The following is a 24,800-nucleotide window of genomic DNA, read 5'->3' as shown; positions in this document are numbered from 1 at the left end:
AGTGGTGGCTTATGATCAGACCATCTTCCTTCAGCCATGGTACATTTGTCCATCTTTCCTTTTAAATCCTCCTAACTCACTGAACCCTGCACCGGATGTTGGAAATGGGAGGGAATCATTCAAAGCCAGAAGTCATCAATACAGTTTGTCTCCAAAGGAGTATTCTAAAAATAAATCAGTATGTGTGCACAGAAATGTGTACGTGGAGCCACTTCTCACATATTCCTCCCAAGGCTCAAATTATAGAAGTTCAATTCTATTTGTGGATATAAACACCGTAATTACATAGCTAGATATTTAGTGGGTAATATGTTCAGGGATACAAGTATGGAACATTGTCCTGTTATGCATGAACACAATGGTAAGAACATGAGTAGGTGCTTGCATCTGACGAAGTGGATATTCACCCACGAAAGCTCATGCTCCAAAACGTCTGTTAGTCTATAAGGTGCCACAGGACTCTTCGCTGCTTGAGTAGGTGTTTGTTACTTTGGTTACATATAGAACATTATGGGCTGGATTGTGACGAGCTGCATAGATGTGCATTGGGAAAGAGGATGCAAGAGGCCTTCCCTCACTTGCACTTGCTGGGGACAGGAAGAATCTCAGTACTTGCCTTCCCAGAGTAGAAAGACTTTGGAACTCCAATGCCATTATAAACCCTGTCCTGTGTAATAAACTACAGTAACTCCCCACTTACTGTCCTCTCGCTTAATGTTTACATCCCTGCTCAGTTACAGAAAATGCTCCATTCAATGTTGTGCAATGCTTCACTATAATGTTGTTTGGCTGCCTGCTTTGTCCACAGCTGGCAGCCCCGCTATCAGCTCCCCTACACACAGACACCCCAGCACCTCCCCCCCCCTTGCTGGCAAACCCTACGGATCAGTGCCTTCCCCCTCCTGCCCACAGCAATCATCTGGCTTGTGGCATTCAGGAGGGAGGGGGAGCCTGTGCACTGTGTCCTTGCTCCTCCCTCCTGAATGCTACAAGCCAGCTGATTGCTGTGGGCAGAAGGCAGGGGAGGAGCGAAGACGTGGCGTGCGGAGTAAAGGGGAAGTGGGGGGAGAAGAGGTGGGTTAAGGGTGGAGGCTTGGGGGAAGGGAGGGCGTGGGCGGACTGAGGGTTGAGCTCCCCCCCTTGCTGCTTGCAGAGTAGGGGAAGCTGCTGCTGCTGCGCAACATGTGTCCTAGCTTAAAGCACCTTCAGCCTCCTTGCCTGCCTCATTGTCTCTAGTGCCAGTGGGCTGTGCCTGTGTGGGATAAGGCGGGGGCACCTCTCAACAATAGTACTGTACTGTATGGCAAATAAATAAATAAATTCCCTGGAACCTAACCCCCCCCTTTACATTCATTCTTATGGGGAAATTGGATTTGCTTAACATCGTTTCACGTAAAGTTGCATTTTTCAGGAACATAAGTACAATGTTAAGTGAGGAGTTACTGTACCGTAGTGTTGGTTCCCCAAAAGCCTGGGAAAGGCCTCTATAGGTGTTCTGTGATCAGAACTACAGTGGTACTCCATTGAGATGAACAGGCATTGTCTGCACATTTCTGAGCATTACATCCTCTGATCCACCCCACATGCCCCTGATCTGCACAAATTGGCATAATTTGCAAGATAGGGATTTTAGAAACCCCATTTTTCTTGTGTAATGGGAATTCACAGAAGAATCAGAAATGTACATAGTTGATTAAAAGACCACTGAATAGTATTGTATGCAAATAAATATTTCATTTTACTTGTCTGCAGTTACTGTAGATGATTTTACTAGGCCTCTCAAGCGATTAAAAAATTAATCACGATTAACTGCACTGTTAAACAATAGAATACCATTTATTTAAATATTTTTGATGATTTCTACATTTCAAATATATTGAATACAAAGTATACAGTGCTCACTTATATTTATTTTTTATTACAAGTATTTGCCCTGTAAAAAACCAAAAGGAATTGTATTTTTCAATTCACCTAATACATATACTGTAGTAAAATCTCTTTATCATGAAAGTTGAACTTACAAATGTAGAATTATGTACAAAACACCTGCATTCAAAAATAAAACAATGTAAAACTTTAGAGCTTACAAGTCCACTCAGTCCTACTTCTTGTTCAGCCAATTGCTCAGACAAACAAGTTTGTTTGCAGGAGATAATGTTGCACGCTTCTTGTTTACAATGTCATCTGAAAGTGAGAGCAGGTGTTCACATGACATTGTTGTAGTCAGCATTTGAAGATATTTATGTGCCAGATGCATTAAAGGAGGAACCTGAGCCTAAGGAGCCAGAATTTACCAATGTACATTGCCAAAGAGCCACAGTAATACGTCAGCAGTCCCCTATCAGCTCCCCTGCTCCCAGCGCCTCCTGCCCACTGGCAGCCCTGCCGATCAGCACCTCCTCCTCCCTCCCTGCACCTCCCGATCAGCTGTTCTGTGGCATGCAGGAGGCTCTGGGGGAGGGGGGAGGAGCGAGAGCATGGCAGGCTCAGGGAAGGGGTGGAGTAGGGGCAGGGCCTGTGGCAGAGCCAGGGTTTGAGCAGTGAGCACCCCCTGGCACATTGGAAAGTTGGCACCTGTAACTCCACCCCTGGAGTCGGTGCCTATACAAGGAGCCACATATTAACTTCTGAAGAGCTGCATGTGGCTCCAGAGCCACAGGTTGGCCACCCCTACATTAAAGATTCATATGTCCCTTCATGCTTCAACCACCATTCCAGAGGACATGTGTGCATACTGATGATGGGTTCTGCTTGATAACAATCCAAAGCAGTGCGGGCTGATGCATGTTCATTTTCATTATCTGAGTCAGATGCCACCAGCAGAAGGTCGATTTTTCTTTTTTGGTAGTTCGGGTTCTGTAGTTTCTGCATCAGAGTTTTGCTCTTTTAAGACTTCCGAAAGCATGCTCCACACCTCGTCCCTCTTAGATTTTGGAAGGCACTTCAGATTCTTAAACCTTGGGTCGAGTGCTATAGCTATCTTTAGAAATCTCACACTGGCACCTTCTTTGCATTTTGTCCAGGGCCACCCAGAGGATTCAAGGAGCTTGGGGTCTTTGGCGGCGGGGGGGCCAGCCGAAGACCCAGAGCGGAAGAAGCTTCAGGGTCCCGGGCCCCACGAGAGCTTTCTGGGGCCCCTGGAGCGAGTGAAGGACCCCGTGCAAATACTTTCCTCATTTTCTGGTGATATTGTAAATAAGAAGAGGGCAGCATTATCTCCTGTAAATATAAACAAACTTGTTTGTTTTAGCAATTGGCTGAACAAGAAGTAGGACTGAGTGGACTTGTAGGCTCTAAAGTTTTGCATTGTTTTGTTTTTGAGTGCAGTTATGTAACAAAAAAAACTACATTTGTAAGTTGCACTTTCACAAAAAAGAGATTGCAATACAGTACTTGTATGAGGTGAATTGAAAAATACTATTTCTTTTATCACTTTTACAGTGCAAATATTTGTAATCCAAAATAATATATACTTTGATTTCAGTTACAACACTGAATACAATATATATGAAAATGTAGAAAAAATCCAAAATATTTAATAGATTTTAATTGGTATTCTATTGTTTAACAGTGTGATTAAAACTGTGATTAATCGTGATTAATTTTTTTAATCGCAATTAATTTTTTTAGTTAATCGTGTGAGTTAACTGTGATTAATTTACAGCCCTAGAAGTTACATTTATTAACTAAATTAGCCATTACTAAATTATTTACCAGTGAACTACTCAAATAAAGATTACAACTTTCAAAAGGTAAAAAAAAGGACAAAAGTGTGCAATGGAAATGTTCTTAAGAGTACTGCTTTCTGACCAGCAGATGTCCCTATTGATATGATTTTGCATTCAAAAACAAAACAATGCAAAACTTTAGAGCCTACAAGTTCAGTCAGTCCTACTTCTTGTTCAGCCAATCACTAAGACAAACAAGTTTGTTTACATTTACAGGAGATAATGCAGCTCGCTTATTTACAATATTATCTGAAAGTGAGAACAGGCATTCACATGGTACTGTTGTAGCTGGCATTGCAAGGTATTTACGTACCAGATACCCTAACCGTTCGTATACCCCTTCATGCTTTGACCATCATTCCAGAGGACATGCTTCCATGCTGAATTTAATTTGGCATTCTATTATTAAGAGTATGATTAAAACAGCTATTAATAGCGACTATTTTTTAATCTCTGGACTGAGGATTTTTTCAATTGTTTGACAACCCTAATATTTATCCTTGCCTCCTTTAACTGTTTTCTTTTTTAAAGTGGCTGGAAATACATCATTAGACAAATTACACTCAGGATCTTTTCATTATACTGAAGGTTCCTTTGTGAAGGGGCTTCATTCAGTTCCAATAGGCTTTTCAGATCATATCCCATTAAGGGATTAGAGAAAACTTTTGAAATGTCATGTGAGAGCAAGTGCAATTCATGTTGATGTACAGGGAATACAAAGATAAATAATCATATGACTCTCAGCTGAAGATCCTAGTGACTATCTTGGTTGTAACTGATTCTGTATGCCTGAAGCGTTGGAGAAAATCTAATCTTTTGTTTCTATAACCAGATATCTGGCACAAAAGGAAAAGCTTTAAAAGCCAGAGGAGAGAAAACATACTATGTACATATGATGTTTTAGGTTCTGTAGGTGTCAGTAAAGCAATTATAAAGCCATCCAATGGTAAATTACATGTATTTTGGAGGTACTTGTAAATATTTATTTGCTGAGTACACCAGAGATAGAACATGCCTAACAAAGAAAAGAATGACTGCACTGAAAAACTTGCCATTTCTTTGCTTTTAAGTTCTAAAATTCTCATCTATGCTCCTCATTGTCCAGACCTCTGAGTCGCTAAAGAAAAGTTGGACTTTTGGAGTGTTAAATTCATCATAGGAAAAACAATGAGCAGATACAGAATACTTTTCTACTCTATTTTATTCACAAGTATTTTTGCCTTTCAGTAAAGATAAAAGAAACAGCAAGTTTCACACATGTGATTCCACTTTCTGAACTCCAGCTAAAGACCTGTGTCTCCACACCTTCATTCAGCAGCAACATCTCTGCTCCAAAAACACAATTTCCAACTCTGGTGCGAGTCTGTCCCAACACTGCCTCAGACATATCAAAAGTCCTTTTGTGTTTGGCCTATCACTCAGAAGTATGTCTAAGTCTGCCTCAGAAAGGTGTCAGATAGATGTGTACCTGTCAAGACACTAAGTACACACAGACAGACATGCTAACTCAGAGATATACACCCATTGCTGTGATATGCACACTATAACACCCACACAAATGCGGACACTAATAGCTGTGCAAGCACACTGGTGCGCACACAGATATACAAACACTGACATGCACGTTGACACAAGTGCGGGCACTGATATGCACACTAGCACACGCTGATGTAGATCCACGCACGATGCGTGCACTAACAGTTGTGCGCGCACGCTCACACGGACATGCCTTGCTAACACACACGCACGCGTAACTAATACACCCACAAAAGTATGCACCTCCTAGCTGAGCACCCCGGGACGCACATATACACCCTCCCAAGGCCGGCGCTCATTTGCCCTCCAACACAGCCGCTGCTCCCTTGGGCAGCACCGGTTGGTGCTGACGCCTCTCCCCACCTGACCGGGACGGGGCGGTGCATGCTGCGGAAGGGGTAGTCTCCCCTGCTCTCCGAGGCGGTGGCTGGGGGTCCCCGGGCTGCAGCCTGTCCTGGGCCGTGGAATGCGGGTTGGTTCCGGTGCCCCGCTCAGGAGGGCGCCATGGTGCAGCTCTACAACCTGCACCCGTTCGGCTCGCAGCAGGTGGTGCCCAGCAAGCAGGAGCCGGCGCTGTTCTGCTGCGGCCGGGACGCGCTGCTGGTGGCCTGCGCGGCGGCCGGCTGCAAGGTAGAGGCGTTTGCCGTGGGCGACCAGGAGCTCTGCGAGCCGCTCGGCTGTTTCAACACGCTGGGCCGGGTGCTGCACATGGCGTACAGCGAGGCGGGTAAGAGCCGCGACCGGGACTGGGGCGGTACCAGCTCCGTGGGCCAAACTCCGGTGTCTCCACGGAGCCATCGTGTCCGGCTGTCGCCCTGTGGGGACGCGGCGGGAGGGTGGGGTGACCCTGCGCCGGGGGCACAAGGTGATGTGCCCAAAGCGATGTTGTCACAGGTTCTGGGTCCTGTTAATGCAAAACTCAGGGTGGTGCTGGAAACGGCTAGGCCAGTGGCAACCTGGTGGGGCCGATAGGGAAGTACAGCCCTTCCTCAGCTCTGTGCCACTGAAAGTGACTTGGTTCTTTTGAGCCAAGGAGTGTGAGGTAGCGAGTATCTTTTATTGGACCAACTGCCGTTGGTGAGAGAAACAAGCTTTCCAGTAACGCGGAGCTCTTTTTCAGGCGTTGTTTCTTCGGTTTGTTCCTCTTTTGGAATATTTCAAACAAGTTTTTGACTCCTTGGAAAACAACTTGCAGTTCACCATTCAGTCTAAAACATACACCGCTGCCATCAACACCTTGATCGTTATAAATATGTGTTTTCAGGGTAAACCTATTGTCTGTTAAGTGTGAACCTAAACAGGGGACTTTTTTTTAAAGAGTATATGCTACTTTTGCATATTCTGCTGAATTTATTTTTAGTAAGAGGACATTCCCCCCCCCTCCTACCCTCCCCCCCTTCAGACTGAACTCTTTCCTCCTAGCTGAGTTTTTTTCCTGTGATTAAAACTAAAGATTGAACTACAGAGTGGTAAAATGATCTGCCTGGAAAAGGACGGAGGTGTTGATTACACTGTTCTTGGAGTATATTTTGTTATAATCTTGACTTCTGTTTCAGAAGAGGTCTCCTCTGGTTAGCGAGAAAAAGTAATACTAGGATTAGGGAATAAAAGCACTTGATCTTACATTCCTTGTGCACCTATTGAGGTCTAGATTCAATGGTAATTTTAAAAAATTTCAGAATGTATGTACTAGTACACTCTCTCTAAAGTATACTCCAGATCTACATAAACTTCTCAAGTGCATGCTGGCCTAGATAATTCACATTTAAAGTATTGTAATTTATTATTAAGTACTGCTGACAATAGCACAGAACTCTGGCAAACAAATTGTATTTCATTGGGGTGGGAATCCTTTATCACTACATTGCTTGTATGATGATGTAGGAGTTTATAAGATTAACTGTGCTTTATAGTTTTAACCCTTTTTTATTAAAGAAAATTTTCTGGTAACAAGAATGAGATTTCAGACAGATTTTACGAACTTGCTTAATTCCATAACTCTCTTAGTCAAAGTGCATTGGATTTAGTAGCAATAGGATGCAAACAGCATAAATTTTGTCTCTATGAGTTAGTGTTACCACAGTATTGTTGGTCTTTTTTCAGGAGATTACTTGGTGACAATTGAGGAGAAAAACAAGGCCACGTTCCTACGAGCTTATATGAACTGGAGATGCATGTCAACAGGGAACACTCGCGTTTGTGTCCGGATGGTGGGTCACAAGATGGAAGAGTCATACAGTGAATCTTCTAAAGTTCAGATGTCAATTGTGGAAATGCCTCTTTCAGACCCACCATTGTGCATTTCATGTTGTCCTGTAAATGGAGATCTTCTTGTTGGCTGCAAAAATAAGCTGGTCATGTTCTGCTTGAAATATCTTGTCATAAATCAGGATCTGACTGTATTGGATTTTAAACTCTCTTTAATTTTGCACATTGATAACGTCACCCCTACAGAAGTAGCATTTTGTGCCGGGTACATAGCTCTAACAACAGAGTTGGATGTTTTAATCCTGAAGCTGGAACCCATTCATAAAGGTGCAGATAATACTGAACTATATGCAGATAAAGACAGAGCACCAGAAAAGCTTGTAGATGAAGGTAAATATGGAATTTAATTTTCCTTGTCATAAATCTGAAGATTGACTTGTATTGATTTCAAAGTGTGCTCAAGGAAGTTGGTTGCCCAAAAAACTTTTTCAGAACGTCTTAGAGGGACACCATCAGCTTAATATTGCATTTGTCTTTTGAAAATTTTGTACCTTCTGTATTTACACGGAACACCAAAATGATTATTCCCCAGTCCTGCAAATGAGCACATGTTTAGCTGTTCTTCATTGAGACTACTCACATGCATAAAGGTATGCACTTTGCATATATGCTTGCAGGATCAAGCAAAAGCAAAAGATTGAGCCAATATTTGCATATTTGTTAGCACTTTGTGTATAGTCAGCTTCAATGCTTTCCTGTCTAGTCAGTTGCTGAAAAGACCCTATAAACATCAACAGGGTGCCCTAAAATATTTTATTTTAAAAGGAATTTAAAAATACAAATAATTCAGTCTGTATTGTATAAAAAGTGGTCTATCAGAAACTAGAATTTTTAAAAATTAAATCAGTAGTGTGGGGGGCAAAAAGGCAAGTTGACAGGTTTCCCATTTAAATTTCTCATAGCTTTCAAGGATGGGTCTGAACTTCCTCAGATGACGGGATGGATGCCTGTAGTTGTTCTTCTGTTACTTGCAATTAATTGGCAATTTCAGACCTCTTTCTAGGTGCTTTTGGGCACTACTTGCTTGAGCAAAAGCGATCATAGAATCATAGAATATTAGGGTTGGAAGAGACCTCAGGAGGTCATCTAGTGCAATCCCCTGCTTAAAGCAGGCCCAACACCAACTAAATCATCCCAGCCAAGACTTTGTCAAGCTGGGTCTTAAAAACCTCTAAGGATGGCGATTCCACCACCTCCCTAGGTAACCCATTCCAGTGCTTCACCACCCTCCTAGTGAAATAGTGTTTCCGAATTTCCAACCTAGACCTTCCCCACTGCAACTTGAGACCATTGCTTCTAGTTCTGTCATCTGCCACCACTAGCTCCATCCTCTTTGGAACGCCCCTTCAGGTAGTTGAAGACTGCTATCAAATTCCCTCTCACTCCTCTCTTCTGCAGACTAAACAAGCCCAGTTCCCTCTGCCTCTCCTCGTAAGTCATGTGCCCCAGACCCCTAATCATTTTCATTGGAGAGAGTCCAGCGGAGGGCAATTTGTCCACATCCCTTCTGTAGTCGTGGGGACCAAAACTGGATGCAGTACTCCAGGTGTGGCCTCACCAGTGTTGACTAGAGGGGAATAATTACTTCCCTCGATCTGCTGGCAATGCTCCTACTAATACAGCCCAATATGCCGTTGGCCTTCTTGGCAACAAGGGCACACTGCTGACTCATATCCAGCTTCTTGTCCACTGTAATCCTTAGGTCCTTTTCTGCAGAACTGCTGCCTAGCCATGCTAAGACCACATTCAGCACTCTATTCTAGCTGCTTCTCTCAGCTAAGTGTTACTTCTGTTAGGGCAGACACACTTCTGAATTTCCACACAATGTTTATATAAAAAATCTGCTACTTTCTCCAAAAATCACACTGCACTTTCTCTATATCGGGAAATATAGTTGTTCTCCGTCATTACCCTGTACTTTTATCTTCTCTAACATTTTAAAGATTGAAAAGAACCAACCGTTTTATTACCAAACCCAAATCCCTACAGTTTGAGGTAGATACAAATTACATCTTTTCCCTTGAAGTATTTAACTGAACATTCTCTCATTTTATTCTTCTGTTGTTAAGATTTGCATGGTACTGGTTTGGAAAACTGATACAATATTTTGTTTAAGGTGTAAAAGATGAAGTTCCTTCAGCCTTTTCTTCCCAGCTTGAATCGGATGACTTTGTCATCTGTCAGAAGCCTATGGAACTACGTGGGGAGGAAAGCAGACTATGCGGAATACTGGTAACACTGGAATCAACAGGGTTAGCTAAGGAAGACACAGAATATTTCCAAGTGCGGTACCTCCTATACAGGTAATAAAAATTGCACCTGACACTATATGGCATGTGTGTGCCTATACCGTGTTGATATTTTGCCTTTGGGGGGCATGAAATAAGCCATATTTCACTTCCTGTAGGGCAGAATCCTTATAAATTGAGCAAAGCCTGAGTAAATGGGTTTAGGTTTAAGAAAATTGCTCTGAAACACTGAGGGAAGGTATCCTCAAACCCATCCCTGTTCCATTCCTCGGGGCTTTCAAATTCACCTTGCTAGCCTATAGTCAGTTTCTGCAGGGAAGGTGACCCAATGGAATTACTGTGTATATAAATCTTCTGGCCGTGTTTCAAACATCCCTACTTCCCGTCCCGTCTCTGTGGGAAATGTACAGAGAGCGCTTCCGCAGCAGCTTCTCTTGTGTTATGGAGAAGGATACTGAGTCCCTCCCTGCATGGCTCTGCACTGTCTCACTGATCCTAGAATTGCATTTTGTCCACAGTGTTGGAGCCTTACTCTGGTTTTGGCCCTTTATTGGTTGAGGCTGCATATTCCAATCAACAGGGCACTAGTTTCTGCTGTTGACTTGCTGTGTGACCTCATTCAAGACACTTAGTCCACACCTTTGAAAGTCAGGACCCATCTTCAGCTTTCATCAACTTCAGCTGGATTTGTACGTGCTCGGTCCCTCTGACATTCAGTCCCTCTCCGTTTCCAGCCAGAAAAAAAGAGACAATTAACCCTGCAGAATGTTCTGAACTCATGGGATGAAAAGCACTAAGTAAAAGAGCTAATAAAATGAAATATTAGCCATCAAAGCCATTCAAATGGTTGGGCAAGCTGAATTATGACAAGAGTTCCTGCTCATCAGTAAATTCCAAAGTAAGACGTTGAAGAAAATGATTGGGAAGCTATATGGGGGTGGGGGGGAAGAAAAGACTAGAATCTGAGATGGAAAGTACTGGCTGTAGTTCAGATGAATAAAGAAAACGGGACTGGTCTAGTTAGAACAGAGTTAAAATCCATTGATGTGTCTGTCTCGTTTACTTATTTCCCATCTCTGGTACCCAGAGGTTTTGCTGTAAACAAGCAGATAGAAAGGATCCTGTTTAGAGGTCTCTTGAGGCCGCTGTGCATATAGCAGTGGAATCGGTGCGTGCCATACACTTGCCATCACTATGTCCCCCCTGCTGACAGCTGCTAAGGCCCTGGAGTGGTCTCTTTTCTCAAAATAGCCCTCCATCCAGGTCACTTTAAAGCAGTGGTTCTCAAACTTTTGTACTGGTGACCCCTTTCACATAGCAAGTCTCTGAGTGCGACACCCCCTCCCCATAAATTAAAAACACTTTTTTATATATTTAACACCATTATAAATGTTGGAAGCAAAGCAGGGTTTGGGGTTGAGGTTGACAGCTTGCAACCCCCCCCATGTAATAACCTCGTGACCCCCGGAGTGTCCTGACCCCCAGTTGGAGAACCCCTGCTTTAAAGTGTACTCCCTCCTTGGATATCAACATCCCAAATGGACAGTATCCCATCTGACACCAGTTATCAACACGACATCTTCTTCCCCTTCAGGCTTCTCTTCCATTCCACTTTTCTGTCAGAGTAATGACCCCGGGGCTTCTCCTTGGAATCATTACCAAACTGAGGTGTTCTGCTGAAGACACTCAGAACTGTAAGCCACTGTGCTACCCGTCTGCCTCAGCAGGTTAGAGCTTTGCTGCTGCTAAGCTGTGTGTCAGCTCTCTGACATACCAGCTTGTCTGCCTTTCAAGACTCGATCAGTCAATCTGCTGTGCAGGTAACAAACAGTGAACCCCAGTTCCCGTGTTCCCCCAGAGGCGTCTCTCTGCAGTGTCACAGACCCTGTCACTGTGACATAGAAATTATTGAGTTTGCTGTCTCCAAAGAGACAGTGTACATACCAGGTAGCTAGGTTAGCTGAAGACACAATTCACTTTAATACACATCCTTGAGATGGTTTTGTAATAAAACAAGAATATGTTTATTAGTAAGAACAGAGGTTTGAGTGATTACCAGTCTGCAACCTGGTCAGCTCTCCTCCCTTTCTGAACCGTCTATCCTGCTTCTACCGTGCATGGTCCCTTATTACAGCAGATGGATGGGTCCCCCGCATGGTAGAGGCGTGATATTCTATCCACTTCTGTTCCACCCTGCCCTCCCACAACCCTTGCCCGTCCCTCTTAAGGGACCCCTCTCAAGAGCAACTCCTTATTCAGGAGGTACAGTCCCTCGCTCTAGGAGCTGCGGAGGAGGTGCCTCAGGAGCTCAGAGGCAAGGGTTTCTAATCTGGACCTCAGGGAGCTCAACAAATATATCGTCAATCTGAAGTTCCGGATGGTCTCCCTGAGCATGATCATTCCCTCCCTGGATCCGGGAGACTGTTATGCTGCCCTCGATATGAAGGATGCTTACTTTCACATTTCAATCACCCCGTCTCACAGACGCTTTCTTTAGGACCACGATCAGTTCACAGCCCCCCGCGTCTTCACCAAATGCATGGCGGTCGTGGCAGCTTTTCTTTGCCACCATCACAAACATGTCTACCTGTACTTGGACGACTGGCTCATATGCTGCCAAACTCGCCAGCAGGTAGATTCTCAGGTGCGAATGGACAGAGACATTCGACCGCTTGGGCATAATTTTGAACGTCAACAAGTCTGTTCTCACCCCATCCCGAACAATAGGGTTTATTGGGGTAGTCCTGAATGCAAATCAAGCAAGAGCATTCCTACCAGAGGCCCAACGTCTAGCCATTGCACACACAATTGCTGGTCTGTGCAGTTTTCCCACTACCACAGCAATGCAGTATCTCAAGTTGCTGTGTCACATGGTGTCCTCCACTTACGTGGTACAACATGCCAGGTTGAGGCTCAGGCCTCTACAGGCGTGGTTGGCGTCTGTGTATCGCCTGGACCGCGACAGTCTAGACATGGTGCTCACCATTCTAAGGCATACCCTCGATTCCCTGTGTTGATGGCTGGACCCCCACATGGTGGGTACCGGAGTCCCGTTTCACCCTCCCCAACCCACTCTGACCCTGGTAACGGACGCATCCATGCTGGGCTGGGGAGCACACGTTGGGAGCCTGACAACTCAGGGTTTATGGCAAGTAGAAGAACTGACCCCCTGCATATGAATATCAAAGAACTCAGGACTATCTGTCTCGTGTGCCAAGTGTTCCTCCACAAGAGTGCAAACCTCTTCTGCAGCCTTCTTAGCGCATGTACCTCTCCAGGAAATCTGCAGGGCTGCCACATGGGCTTCGGTGCACACCTTCACATCGCACTACACCATTGTCCATCAGTCTCGTGATGATGCGGCCTTCGGCAGGGCGATTCTTCAGTCTTCAACACCTTGACTCCAACCCCACCTCTGAGGTAAGGCTTGGGAGTCACCTAACTGGAATTGATATGAGCAAGCGCTCGAAGAAGAAAAGACAGTTACTCACCTTTTTGTAACTGTTGTTCTTCGAGGTGTGTTGCTCATATCTATTCCATTCCTCCCCACATTCCCCTCTGTTGGACTAGCCGGCAAGAAGGAACTGAAGGGGGGGGTCGGTTCAGCAGGGTCATATATAGAGCGCCATACACACTACTCCAGGGGGCTCCACAGCTGGCCCAATGGATAGCTGCTAGGGAAAAGTTTCCGACAGCCGTGCACACAGCGCGCGCAAACCTAACTGGAATAGTTACGAGCAACACATCTCGAAGAACAACCATTACAAAAAGGTGAGTGACCGTCTTTTTTTAATAAGTAATGATGTCTTAAAACAACAGCTATATTTTCTACAGTTATTGCTGTTTACTTGTCCTAGTTAAATGTCTTGTAGTGGTTTCTCATTGATTTCCTATGTTTTTTCTCTAGACGTTTTACTCCAGATCTGTCATCTTTCGTCTTCTCTGTTGAAGAGGCCAAGTTGCACTCTCTTCAGCTACTGCCTATGTATCAGATAGGTAAATGTCTGCATATACACAGACTGCGTGATTATTATTTTTTGCCACAGAAGGTCTAGGAGAAAATGTGCTTTATATTCTCCTGCTTATACACTTTCTATTTTAGCAGTTACACACTTTCATGAAAAAAGGACTTCCTCCTTTTCAACGACTTGTGCTGAGCTTCCAATAACAAAGCTAGAGCCCCACACTCTCTTTAATCAGAGGGGTAGCCGTGTTAGTCTGGATCTGTAAAAGCAGCAAAGAATCCTGTGGCACCTTATAGACTAACAGACATTTTGCAGCCTGAGCTTTCATGGGTGAATACCCACTTCGTCGGATGACCCAGAAAACACCATCCTAGCCACCATGGATGTAGAGGCTCTGTACACAAACATCCCACACACAGATGGAATACAAGCTGTCAGGAACAGTATCCCTGATGATGCCACAGCACAACTGGTTGCTGAGCTCTGTGCCTTTATCCTCACACACAACTATTTCAAATTTGATGACAATATATATCTCCAGATCAGTGGCACCGCTATGGGCACCCGCATGGCCCCACAATATGCCAATATTTTTATGGCCGACCTGGAACAACGCTTCCTCAGCTCCTGTCCACTCATGCCCCTTCTCTACCTACGCTACACTGATGACATCTTCATCATCTGGACCCATGGGAAGGAGACTCTGGAAAAATTCCACCACGATTTCAACAGCTTCCACCCCACCATCGACCTCAGCCTGGACCAATCTACGTGGGAGGTCCACTTTCTAGACACCACGGTGCAAATAAGTGATGGTCACATTAACACCACCCTATACCGAAAACCTACCGACTGCTATGCCTACCTTCATGCCTCCAGCTTCCATCCCGGGCACACCACAAGATCGATTGTCTAAAGCCAAGCACTGAGGTACAACCGCATCTGCTCTAACCCCTCAGACAGAGACCAACACCTAGAAAATCTCTACCAAGCATTCTCAAAACTACAGTACCCGCACGAGGAAATAAGGAAACAGATCAACGGAGCCAGACGTGTACCCAGAAGCCTCCTACTGCAAGACAAACCCAAGAAAGAAACCAACAGGACTCCACTGGCCATCACATACAGTCCCCAGCTAAAACCCCTCCAACGCATCATCAGGGATCTACAACCCATCCTGGACAATGATCCCACACTTTCACAGGCCTTGGGTGGCAGGCCAGTCCTCGCCCACAGACAACCTGCCAACCTGAAGCACATTCTCACCAGTAACTGCACACCGCACCATAGTAACTCTAGCTCAGGAACCAATCCATGCAACAAACCTCGATGCCAACTCTGCCCACATATCTACACCAGCGACACCATCACAGGACCTAACCAGATCAGCCACACCATCACCGGTTCATTCACCTGCACGTCCACCAATGTAATATATGCCATCATATGCCAGCAATGCCCCTCTGCTATGTACATCGGCCAAACTGGACAGTCTCTAAGGAAAAGGATAAATGGACACAAATCAGATATTAAGAATGGCAATATACAAAAACCTGTAGGAGAACACTTCAACCTCTCTGGCCACACAATAGCAGATCTTAAGGTGGCCATCCTGCAGCAAAAAAACTTCAGGACCAGACTTCAAAGGGAAACTGCTGAGCTTCAGTTCATCTGCAAATTTGACACCATCAGCTCAGGATTAAACAAAGACTGTGAATGGCTTGCCAACTACAGAACCAGTTTCTCTTCCCTTGGTTTTCACACCTCTACTGCTAGAACAGGGCCTCATCCTCCCTGATTCAACTAACCTCGTTATCTCTAGCTTGCTTCTTGCTTGCATATATATACCTGCCCCTGGAAATTTCCACTACTTGCATCCGACGAAGTGGGTATTCACCCACAAAAGCTCATGCTGCAAAACGTCTGTTAGTCTATAAGGTGCCACAGGATTCTTTGCTGCTTCTACAGAACCAGGCTAACACGGCTACCCCTCTGATACTCTCTTTAATGTTCTCCTCACAAAGTTTATGCAGAACTTAATCTGTAGAGTATTAATAAAACATTGACTTAAACTTAGTCTTTCTGTGTGGCAAGCTGACATTTTATGACACAAGAGCATTGCTCATAAAGGTTGTTTAAATTACTGTTAATGTTATCATAAGATGCTAGGCTAGCTATAACCAACAGTAGAAACTTCATTTATATAGTTGGAGTGGAGTAAACATTCCAAATCCCGCTAGATAGGAATGTAAAGTACATGGTAAATCAAATATTAGCAATCACTTTCTTTTATTGTTATGTACAGAAAGTTCCATGTCAGTCAATGGAAAAACTGCAGCCAAGAAAGAATTGCTGAGTGTCTTCTGTTTTTTCTCCTTGCCGCATGTTGGGTATCTCTATACCGTTGGGAGCTTAGTAGAGCTGCTTTCTACCTATCAGTACTCGGAAAAATCTCAGCAGGCAGTTCTTACCCCACAATTCCTACATGTTATTACAAGGTACTATGTTATAACTTTTGATTCTTGTGTTCACTGATCTTCTGTGCTTTTCATCATCTCCCTAAGTAAGTCTTCTTCACACCTTTCAATGCAACTTCCTAGGTTTGCTTGTATGACAGTGCTTCTGCTTCCTCTCTATGGCTCAATCCACACAAGGGAAAATTTTGAATACACGTGTACTCTGGCAATAACTAAGCAACCAAATCCTCTTTTTAATCAATATTGTCATTTCTCTGCCTTAGTAACAGCTTGCAGTGTTTCACAGTACGATGCAGTGCAGCAGCAGCTCGTGAGGAGGACCCATACATTGATACAACCATGAAGGTGCGCTCCTAATAGTCTCATGACAGATGCAAAACTTAAAAAACAAATATGGGTACCAAAGGGCAATTATCTTCCTCACACTGCTGTATGCCTTCTCTTTACATCTTACTTAATTGCTTCAGCCTATAGAACTTAGTAACACAAGAAAGCATTAATGATTTGACTTTAATATTTCCAGTGGTACAATCCTCTGTTCTACTGGGTGTGGAAGTTGTAGCTGAAACAGGATATACTATTGCTCCTTAAAATCCTAAATCATTAACAGAATATTTGTGAAGGCTTTACAAATGTGAATTTATGTTTGTAACTTTTAACTAATAATAATGGGATGTGACTGCCTACTTTCCTGCCAAGACCTGAATTCAGGTTCAAAGTTCACCTTGTGGCAGCTGATTACTTTTCTGAAGCCTAAAGTGATGTAGCAAATATACCTGGAAGCCCTCTCTTCTCATCTGCTGTAGGAGAAACATAGGCCTCTGAGTTTGAGTCTTGACAAGTAAGGTTTTCAATCCATTAGAGGCTTAGACTTCCCATTCTTCAAACTGTTTCAGTATTAAACTGTTGAATTATGCAGGACTGAATTAATATCTATATATTTATTATAAGGACAGACAGGTTGAAGTATGTTTTAAGCATATTTTTTCCTGTATGCTTTTAAAATATATTGGTTGGCATGTAATTGCTGAGAGAGGGAAGTTGTAGAGCTCTGAACAGGCACTCTGCTGTGAAATAGATGGTGTTTTTCAATATGAGAGTGGCTTTCATATAAATGGTGTATGCAAGTCTGAACTGAGAGTGTGTGTGACTAAAATAACCTCGGAGAAATCTTGGCAATTTCTCCAAGAAGCACATCATCTACTTGATTGATAGTCAATATTACCAGGTATAGTTGCTTGACTAAGTGGATTCACTTTATGCCTGTTTAATCCTTTGGGAACACACCATCTTCTCATTCTCCTGAAACTGTTCATCCAAAATGCTGTCAGGCTGACTCATTTTGCCTTAGGCCCAATATATAGGATAAAATAGTGCTTAAATGATAGAGGTAGAAACCAGTTTAAGAGTTGAGCGAATCGGGAATTAAGTTTTCTATTACAGAATATTGTGTGTAATGTAAGGTGTTTTTGTTAGTTTATATACTATAGGCGTCTCATGTTGGGATTCCTGTAGTTAAGATTGCCTGACACTTTCTGTTATAAAACCCTGTTGTTCAGGGTGGATTGTTTGTGTGTTGTTGTTTCGGATTTTTTTTAAATCCCTGATTTTAATCACAATTTAAATCAGCAAGCAGGAAACTGATTTAAATAATCAGTTTTAACCTTGTTTTGCATTTGTTCTCATTGATGGGTACAACCATTAAAGCATGTTGATTTGCAGCTAATGTAGCCTTTACACTAAATTTGGTACTTTTTGCTAACCAGGCGGATGCACTGTATCTATACACATTTCTTTAAGCAGTTATATAGCTGAATAAATGCATGTTAAATCTTAATTTTTGCATCGTTATAGTGAATGATGCACTTATTTACTACATGATGATTTCCCCCTTCAGGACTTGTCAAACTACAATTGGATGGGAATTAAAATTGGATTAAAGTTTCACAAAACCAGCATTTTAAAATGTACTAGTTATATCAAGCTACTTTAAAAGTTCAGGGTATGCACACCTTCTTGTCAGCTGTCTAAAATGGGCCATCTTGATTATCACTACAAAGGTTGTTTGTTTGGTTTTTTTCCACCTGCTGATAATAGCTCATCTAAATTAATTAGCCTCTTACAGTTGGTAAGGCTACTTCCACTTTTTCATGTTCCCTGTATGTATATATATCTTCTTACTATATGTTCCATTCTATGCATCTGATGAAGTGGGCTGTAGCCCACGAAAGCTTATGCTCAAATAATTTGTTAGTCTCTAAGGTGCCACAAGTACTCCTGTTCTTTTTTTGAAGAAAAAATATGCTTATCAAAAATGTTTTTGCATTTAAAAAACTGATTTAGTAAGCAGTTAATAAGTTCCTTCGTAATTAGTTAATGGACTGTTTGTTTCTGGTTGCCATAGGTCAGATTTTCAAAGCTATATTGGGAACATAGTAGTGTTTTTCAAAAGTATCTAAGCAGATTACACACCTAACTGTCATTGAAAGCAGTGTAATTTAGGTGCCTAACCTGCTTAGGCCCTTTTGAAAATACCACTATGTGCCTAGATATCTCTGAAAATCTAGCCTCCTATCGTTCAAATTCTAAGACTTAGTAGATCTGCCCCTCTTCCTCACAGATTTTATTCAAACTGGAAGAGGAAAGCAACCTTTCTTGCTTTTTCAACTAGTCTAAATGAAGAAAATATGCTGTCTCTTAGATAAACTGAAAATACAAATATAATAAATAAAAATAATTAAAATTAAAATCTTTCCTCACAACAAAAACTGAAAATATTTATTTAAAAAATTTAAATACCAATATTTGCTCCATTGTAAAGACCAAAAATAACATAGATACTTTCTGCAGTACATGACATTGTGACATATTCTTGAAGCTTAAGTTGACTTCAAAGTTAGACATCTTCCCCTGATACTATATATGATTTAAAAAGCAGCACTCTTTAACTCATTAAAAAAATTGGTCTCATTGATACAAACTTTTTTAATTTGAATGATAAATAATTTTATAGTGAGTTTAGTCATTAACATAGGTTGTCCTAAATTTCAAATATATTTTAAAGAGGTTTATTATTTTAAAATAAACCTAAATAAAGTCATATATTAATCATTTATCCACCCTGCTGTTTTCAGTTCCTTAGAAAATAGCTGCCTGAATGGCTTAAGTTTGGCAAAGTTATATGTGGAGTGCTTCAGGCTGAATTTTTTGGGGAAGCTTCAGCTAAACCTGTTCAGCCACTTCCAAGAATAAGGTTAGGGAAATACATGTTTTCCCAATGTTTTTAAAAAAGGTTTGGTTTATTTGTTTTTACAATCCTCACTCTATGGGCAATTGTAATTCTGGCATTTCCTAATTTTTGAGTTCTTGGCTTTGTAACAATAATGTTCTTTTAAGGTCGTTTTTTTGTATGTAATTTTAAATAGTTTAAAATGTAACCCTACCTATGAATTCAGATTTTTTGTTTCTATCTTGTTAATTATAGTTCTTTAACCCTAAAGTAATCCTTTTCTTTACAGGCTTGCCCACCTGTGTCTCTAGATGTCTGTACATTAAGAATGCAGCTTTTTATAGGGCTGAAAGCTATTTGTCACTTCAACAACCATGTAATTCTTCTGACTAAGGCAGATAGTGAAGATATTACTGAAAGAAGAAAGCCTCCAAGAAGGGTCCTGTAAGTGCTATATTTCAGTGTTCAATTTCATGGAAGAGGCAATTTTGGCTTGTTAGGGGTTGAAGGAGTGTATATGAAAGGGCAGTATCTGTTGGAAATATAATTAGTCTCAGGATGAGAATAGTAATCAAGATTATGAATTTTTATTGAGCCTTAGCACACCAAATGAAATGGTCCTTATTCCAATGGATTGTCTTGTAAAATTGTGGAAAGGGTAGAGGAAGGCTTATAAATGTCTGTAACTTAGTGTATAAATTACTCAAGATGCTGAAAAATTGGTACCCTCCAAAGAGGCAGTGTGTTACATTATTAGAAATAAATATGCTTTTATCCCTACTGTCTTTTACGTTAAATACACATTATAGATAATTTGTGTTTCTGCGTGATAAATTCTAGAATACCAAAATAGATGTATCACAGCACAGAACAAGGTGTAGTTCTCATACATTCTCTTGTGGGGATTTTTGGGGCATATATTGCCAAAGGCGGGGGTATATTCTGAGGAGGACAGTGTACTTCTGTCCCAGAGAACAAAGTCTAATGCGTCATTGTAGTGAGGTATAACAACAATAGCAGCAGTCGTTGGGCCAAAATATGCTCTGTTGCATGTATGAAGTCATTAGGGTTGCACAGTTCCAACCGAAAGCTGATTATGATGCATTACTTTCTATATTGCAGGGGCTTTTAATAGAGTTCTCTGCCACAGCTGTCTGAACAACACATTTATCAATCCAATTGATTCAAACATGTAACTATATTTCAGCAGCTATATTCAGTTGAAAAGAAAGGTATCTAAATAACTTCACATCGTATCACATAAGAAAATGGCATAAGTACAACTATCCAAGAATAGTGAACTAAGTAGTGACCTCCCAGAATACTAGAACTTCAAAATATTAGGGACCTTGCCAACACCTGAGATGAAAAAAATAATTTTCAAGTTTTTTTTTGTTTTTTGACCCACTGTCTTATAGTTTCCCCGTAAAAGTTACTGAAGTGGTAGAAGTGTGCTGAATGCTGTGTGAGATACATGTAAAATCATAGGTACAGATCCTCAGCTGGTATAAATCTTTAGCTCCATTGAAGTCAGTGATGTAAATTGTACAGCTAAGGATCTGTCCAGCAGTTCCTGCCCACGAGACCTTATAGCCTATGGTCTTGTCTACACATGGAGTTATTTAGGGATAGCAATTTAACTCCCTACCTTTATCCAAATTAACTTTCAGATGTAGACAAGATCTAAAAGATATCTATGGACATGTGTGTGAGTTGTTCCTGATTCTGTTTGCTTCATGCAGATACCAGTTTAGTATGTCAGTGATATAAAGCTTTTGTGTTCAGTCACATACTTTTTATTTGGACAGCAATGGCTCCATTCTTTTACTTCTCTCATTTCAGTTCCAAAAAGGCTGACAGTGTCAAACTCAAGACTCCACCTGAGTCAGAACCTGGCTGGAATTTATATATTGTGAATACTATTTCAACAATCCAGCTTTACAAAGAAATGGTATTCCTCAATTCCTGTTTTGATTATTGTTGATAAAAGCATCATGTTGTGGATTAGATGTCTGAGATACTTCATTGCTCAAGATAGCCTATCATGTATTCATGCATATACTGTAGTATGTAATCAGTCAAGATTTAAAATTGTTGTTTCTGCCAACTTTAAAACTGTTTATAAACATTCTGCCTTGTGGGCTAAAGACCTAAGTATTTCTTTAATTTGTTCTAGGTAGACTACAGTAAGACATATGAAAATGTAAGAACGGAGAGTTGCATCCATCTTCTAAGTGAGGCTCACTTGTTGGTCAGAGCAGCTCTGATGGATCCCAGTCTGATGGAATCAGAAGAGAAAGAGAAGCTCCTGGCAGCATTCAGAGAAAGTTGTGCTCACCTAGGAGACTGTTACAGCAGGTTTGTACTTTGAAAGGTGTTAATTTTGGGTTTCCCAGGGTGTCCTCCTAGGTCAATTTTAAGAATGTTGGGATCGCTTGTTCTCGTCACCATTTACACTTGTATTGCATATACAGTCTCTGAGCTGACTGTAAAGATTTTCATCTCAGTTTGGTTTTTCATTCATTAGACTTGTAGTCTTGGCTTAAGTATGGAGTAGAAATGTAAATGCTGAAATGTCTCCAGCCTCAAACACTTTATGGATCAGGGTGAAATCTTTTTATTTTCTGTAAGATTATTGCTGCAAAGGTCCCCAATTCTTTTTTCCCCATTGCTTTCAGGTTTGACACAAAGGATTCCCATCTTGCCCTGCCTTACTACAAGATGTCTGGCTTATCCATAACTGAAGTTTTGAAGAGAATAGACTCAGTGGTAGAGGGTGGAACACAGAAATATGAAAAAGGATTTATCTTTTACTTAAATCATTCTCTTTATGAAGATTTAAATGAAGAGTTAAGCAAAGTAAGAATAGGAACTTTCTCTTTAATCTACTGCTTATTTCCTATTCTGAGGAACTTGGGACACTTATAAAGGAAGCATTGCTTAAATTTTGAAATCTCCATATCTGTTGGCTCATGATTATTCTCCTTTGCATGTGAGAGGCACAAGGGGGACCCATCCTAGTTTTGCTGACAAAATATAAACAAGATGTAATTTCTATAAACACAGAGATTACCAATGATATTTCCTGTTCAGGACTCTCCTCAGAAGAATGTATTGTGTTTTTTCGTTGTCATGATGCCTAAACGTTTTCCAGAGACAGGGTTCCAGCCAAGTCTGGGGATACTGACATGCTAGGAAAGTCTCCGTCCAAACTTTTTTTGCTACCCCTCTCAATGTAATGAACTGAGCCTAAGCCACATCTCCAAATGCCACCTTTTAAAGGGTGCTGAAACTCCATGCCTGCTCTCCCAGCCCTTCAGAGGAATTTTGGTTGAGTTGACAGAATCTCTCTGCAGACATGCTGTCAGGTGGTGTTCCTTTGCCCCTACCGCTACGGCTTACCAACTGTGTTTGAAAGCAAGTCTGTATCATTTGTACACACCAGTAGTTTGATTTTATTTATTCATTCCAATGTATATTCAGGAGGCTAAGCTTATGTTAAATGGCTTTTATTTTAATAGGAATCAGCAGCCAAAGTGCTCCAAATATTCCATCTTGCTGAACCAAACCAGCTGCCCCATGTGCTCTGCAGTCCATGCATGAAGCATGTATGTCCCTCGATGGCAATGAAGCTTTTGCAGAAAGTGGAACTGATTGTGCCATCAGTTGTATTGACACTAACCAAAGCTGCCATGGCTCTGAAAATGGGAGACCTAGAGGCATATAAAAATGAGATGGACTGTTATACAGAGGTACAGAATGCTTCCCATGTAGTCACCTTCCCATTTAGTACCAGATTCTCTGTTAAACCCAAACCAATTGAGTTGGGTTTATGTCTCATGGCAGGGGGAAATCCTACTCTTCCCCCACACACTTAATGGTCTTTATTGGGCATCTGGGAGGAGGTGGGCTAAGGGGTATGTGTTGGGTTTGTTTAGGTTGTGCTCCAGGGAAGCTTGAATTCCCATAAATATACACATGGGCACATAGTTAAACTATTGCTTTAATATTAAATATTATTAAAATTAAAATGTTTTAACAATCACAAAACACTCAAGTGTTTTAAAATCAAAATACGGTAAATAAAGTAAATATTAGTTGGAGCATAGTAGCCTCTGCAGCCCTTGCAGTGTCCCCCCTCCTTCCCTACCCCCCCACCCAGCACACACTTTCCCTCCCAGAGCATAGGTTGCATTGTCCCACCTGACCCTTGGCTTGCACACCGAAAGGTCTTGGTGTTCGTGTGTGAAGAGCTGTGGGCAGGATGTCCATGCCATGGATGGAGAGTTCCCTGTGTCCAGTCCACTGCCCTCTTCTATTAGACTGTAGTCAAGGGACTTTGTCCTTATTGAGAGAGGAGGAGAATGTGCTTTGGTGCAGTCACAGAGCAGAATCCTATTTAACGGAAGGAAATGTAGTGCAGCAAGGCTTTATATCAGTTGTTGATGGGATGGATTTACAGACACTTTGAAGGGAGGTCATTATACTCTGACTAAATCTGACCCCGATGTTGATGTTTCAGTCCAAATCACCATGTGTGAGGTTAAAGGCCACAAATTAGTCGGGGTGGTCAGGGCACTTAAAGACGAGTATTGCAAGAGAGGAAGAGATATTGGACCTGCATCAGGCTATTGAGTTAGCTCATCCCTTTTGTATTTTTAAATCCGGTTTAAAAATGGCTTTGGAAGGGAAGTCAGAAGTGTCTAATTTTGGGGAGAAAATAAGCCCATGAATGCATCACAGCCCGGGGTTGATGCCAGAACCATCACTAAGTACATGCTCAGCCTTGATTTCTGAACTGCAGAGTGTGGAGGTTAGGATATGTTAGAAAATCAGCTACAGTGCTGTTCAGCACCACCTGCTGTCTCTTCCGCAGCAAAGCATGATCATCTCTTTCTAACTGGATGCAAAAGTACTGATGAGGTAATATAAATGAGGAACAGGATAGGTCCTAGAGAGTAAAGAGAGCCTCAGATGCCAGGTTAATCTATGATAATTTATGCTTGCTGCATAAATAGTAGCAGCTGATGAATAAAAAGGGGCTATTACAATATATACTGCTGCAAAATAATTTTTATTATTCATGGGTAGCATTTTCAAAAGCACCTTATTGATTTGGGAGCACAAGTCCCATTGAAAGCCATTTCAAAAGCATCTAATACATTGGTTTTGGTTTACAGTCAAGTCTAGGTGTGTGTGTGTGCGTGTGCGCGCGCCCTATATCGAGAGAGAGAGTAAAGTTCAGACTTATGGAACTGGAAGATCCCTAAGACAGGGAGCAAGAACAAGGGGAATAAAATGGTACAACATTAAGGGGGAAGTATGGAGGACCAGCGCAAACTCCTTGT

General features: G+C 42.0%; 1 protein-coding gene across 1 annotated transcript in view; it reads left to right on the top strand.

The window, feature by feature from the left end:
* The first annotated feature begins 5,406 nt into the window (after positions 1-5,406).
* Positions 5,407-24,800, top strand: part of HPS3 (HPS3 biogenesis of lysosomal organelles complex 2 subunit 1) — a 33,344-nt gene continuing 13,950 nt past the window's right edge. The window contains exons 1-11 of the mRNA XM_039489856.1: positions 5,407-5,991; positions 7,368-7,862; positions 9,649-9,835; positions 13,689-13,777; positions 16,052-16,244; positions 16,487-16,568; positions 19,742-19,896; positions 21,295-21,403; positions 21,629-21,810; positions 22,131-22,311; positions 22,974-23,204. Coding sequence (XP_039345790.1) covers positions 5,769-5,991; positions 7,368-7,862; positions 9,649-9,835; positions 13,689-13,777; positions 16,052-16,244; positions 16,487-16,568; positions 19,742-19,896; positions 21,295-21,403; positions 21,629-21,810; positions 22,131-22,311; positions 22,974-23,204 — 2,127 coding nt within the window. The 5' untranslated portion in view covers positions 5,407-5,768. The remainder of the gene's footprint in view (positions 5,992-7,367; positions 7,863-9,648; positions 9,836-13,688; positions 13,778-16,051; positions 16,245-16,486; positions 16,569-19,741; positions 19,897-21,294; positions 21,404-21,628; positions 21,811-22,130; positions 22,312-22,973; positions 23,205-24,800) is intronic.

This window comes from Mauremys reevesii, linkage group 9, assembly GCF_016161935.1.
Source record: "Mauremys reevesii isolate NIE-2019 linkage group 9, ASM1616193v1, whole genome shotgun sequence".
Taxonomy (NCBI): Eukaryota; Metazoa; Chordata; order Testudines; family Geoemydidae; genus Mauremys; species Mauremys reevesii.
This window is presented reverse-complemented; position numbering and strand designations above follow the sequence as displayed.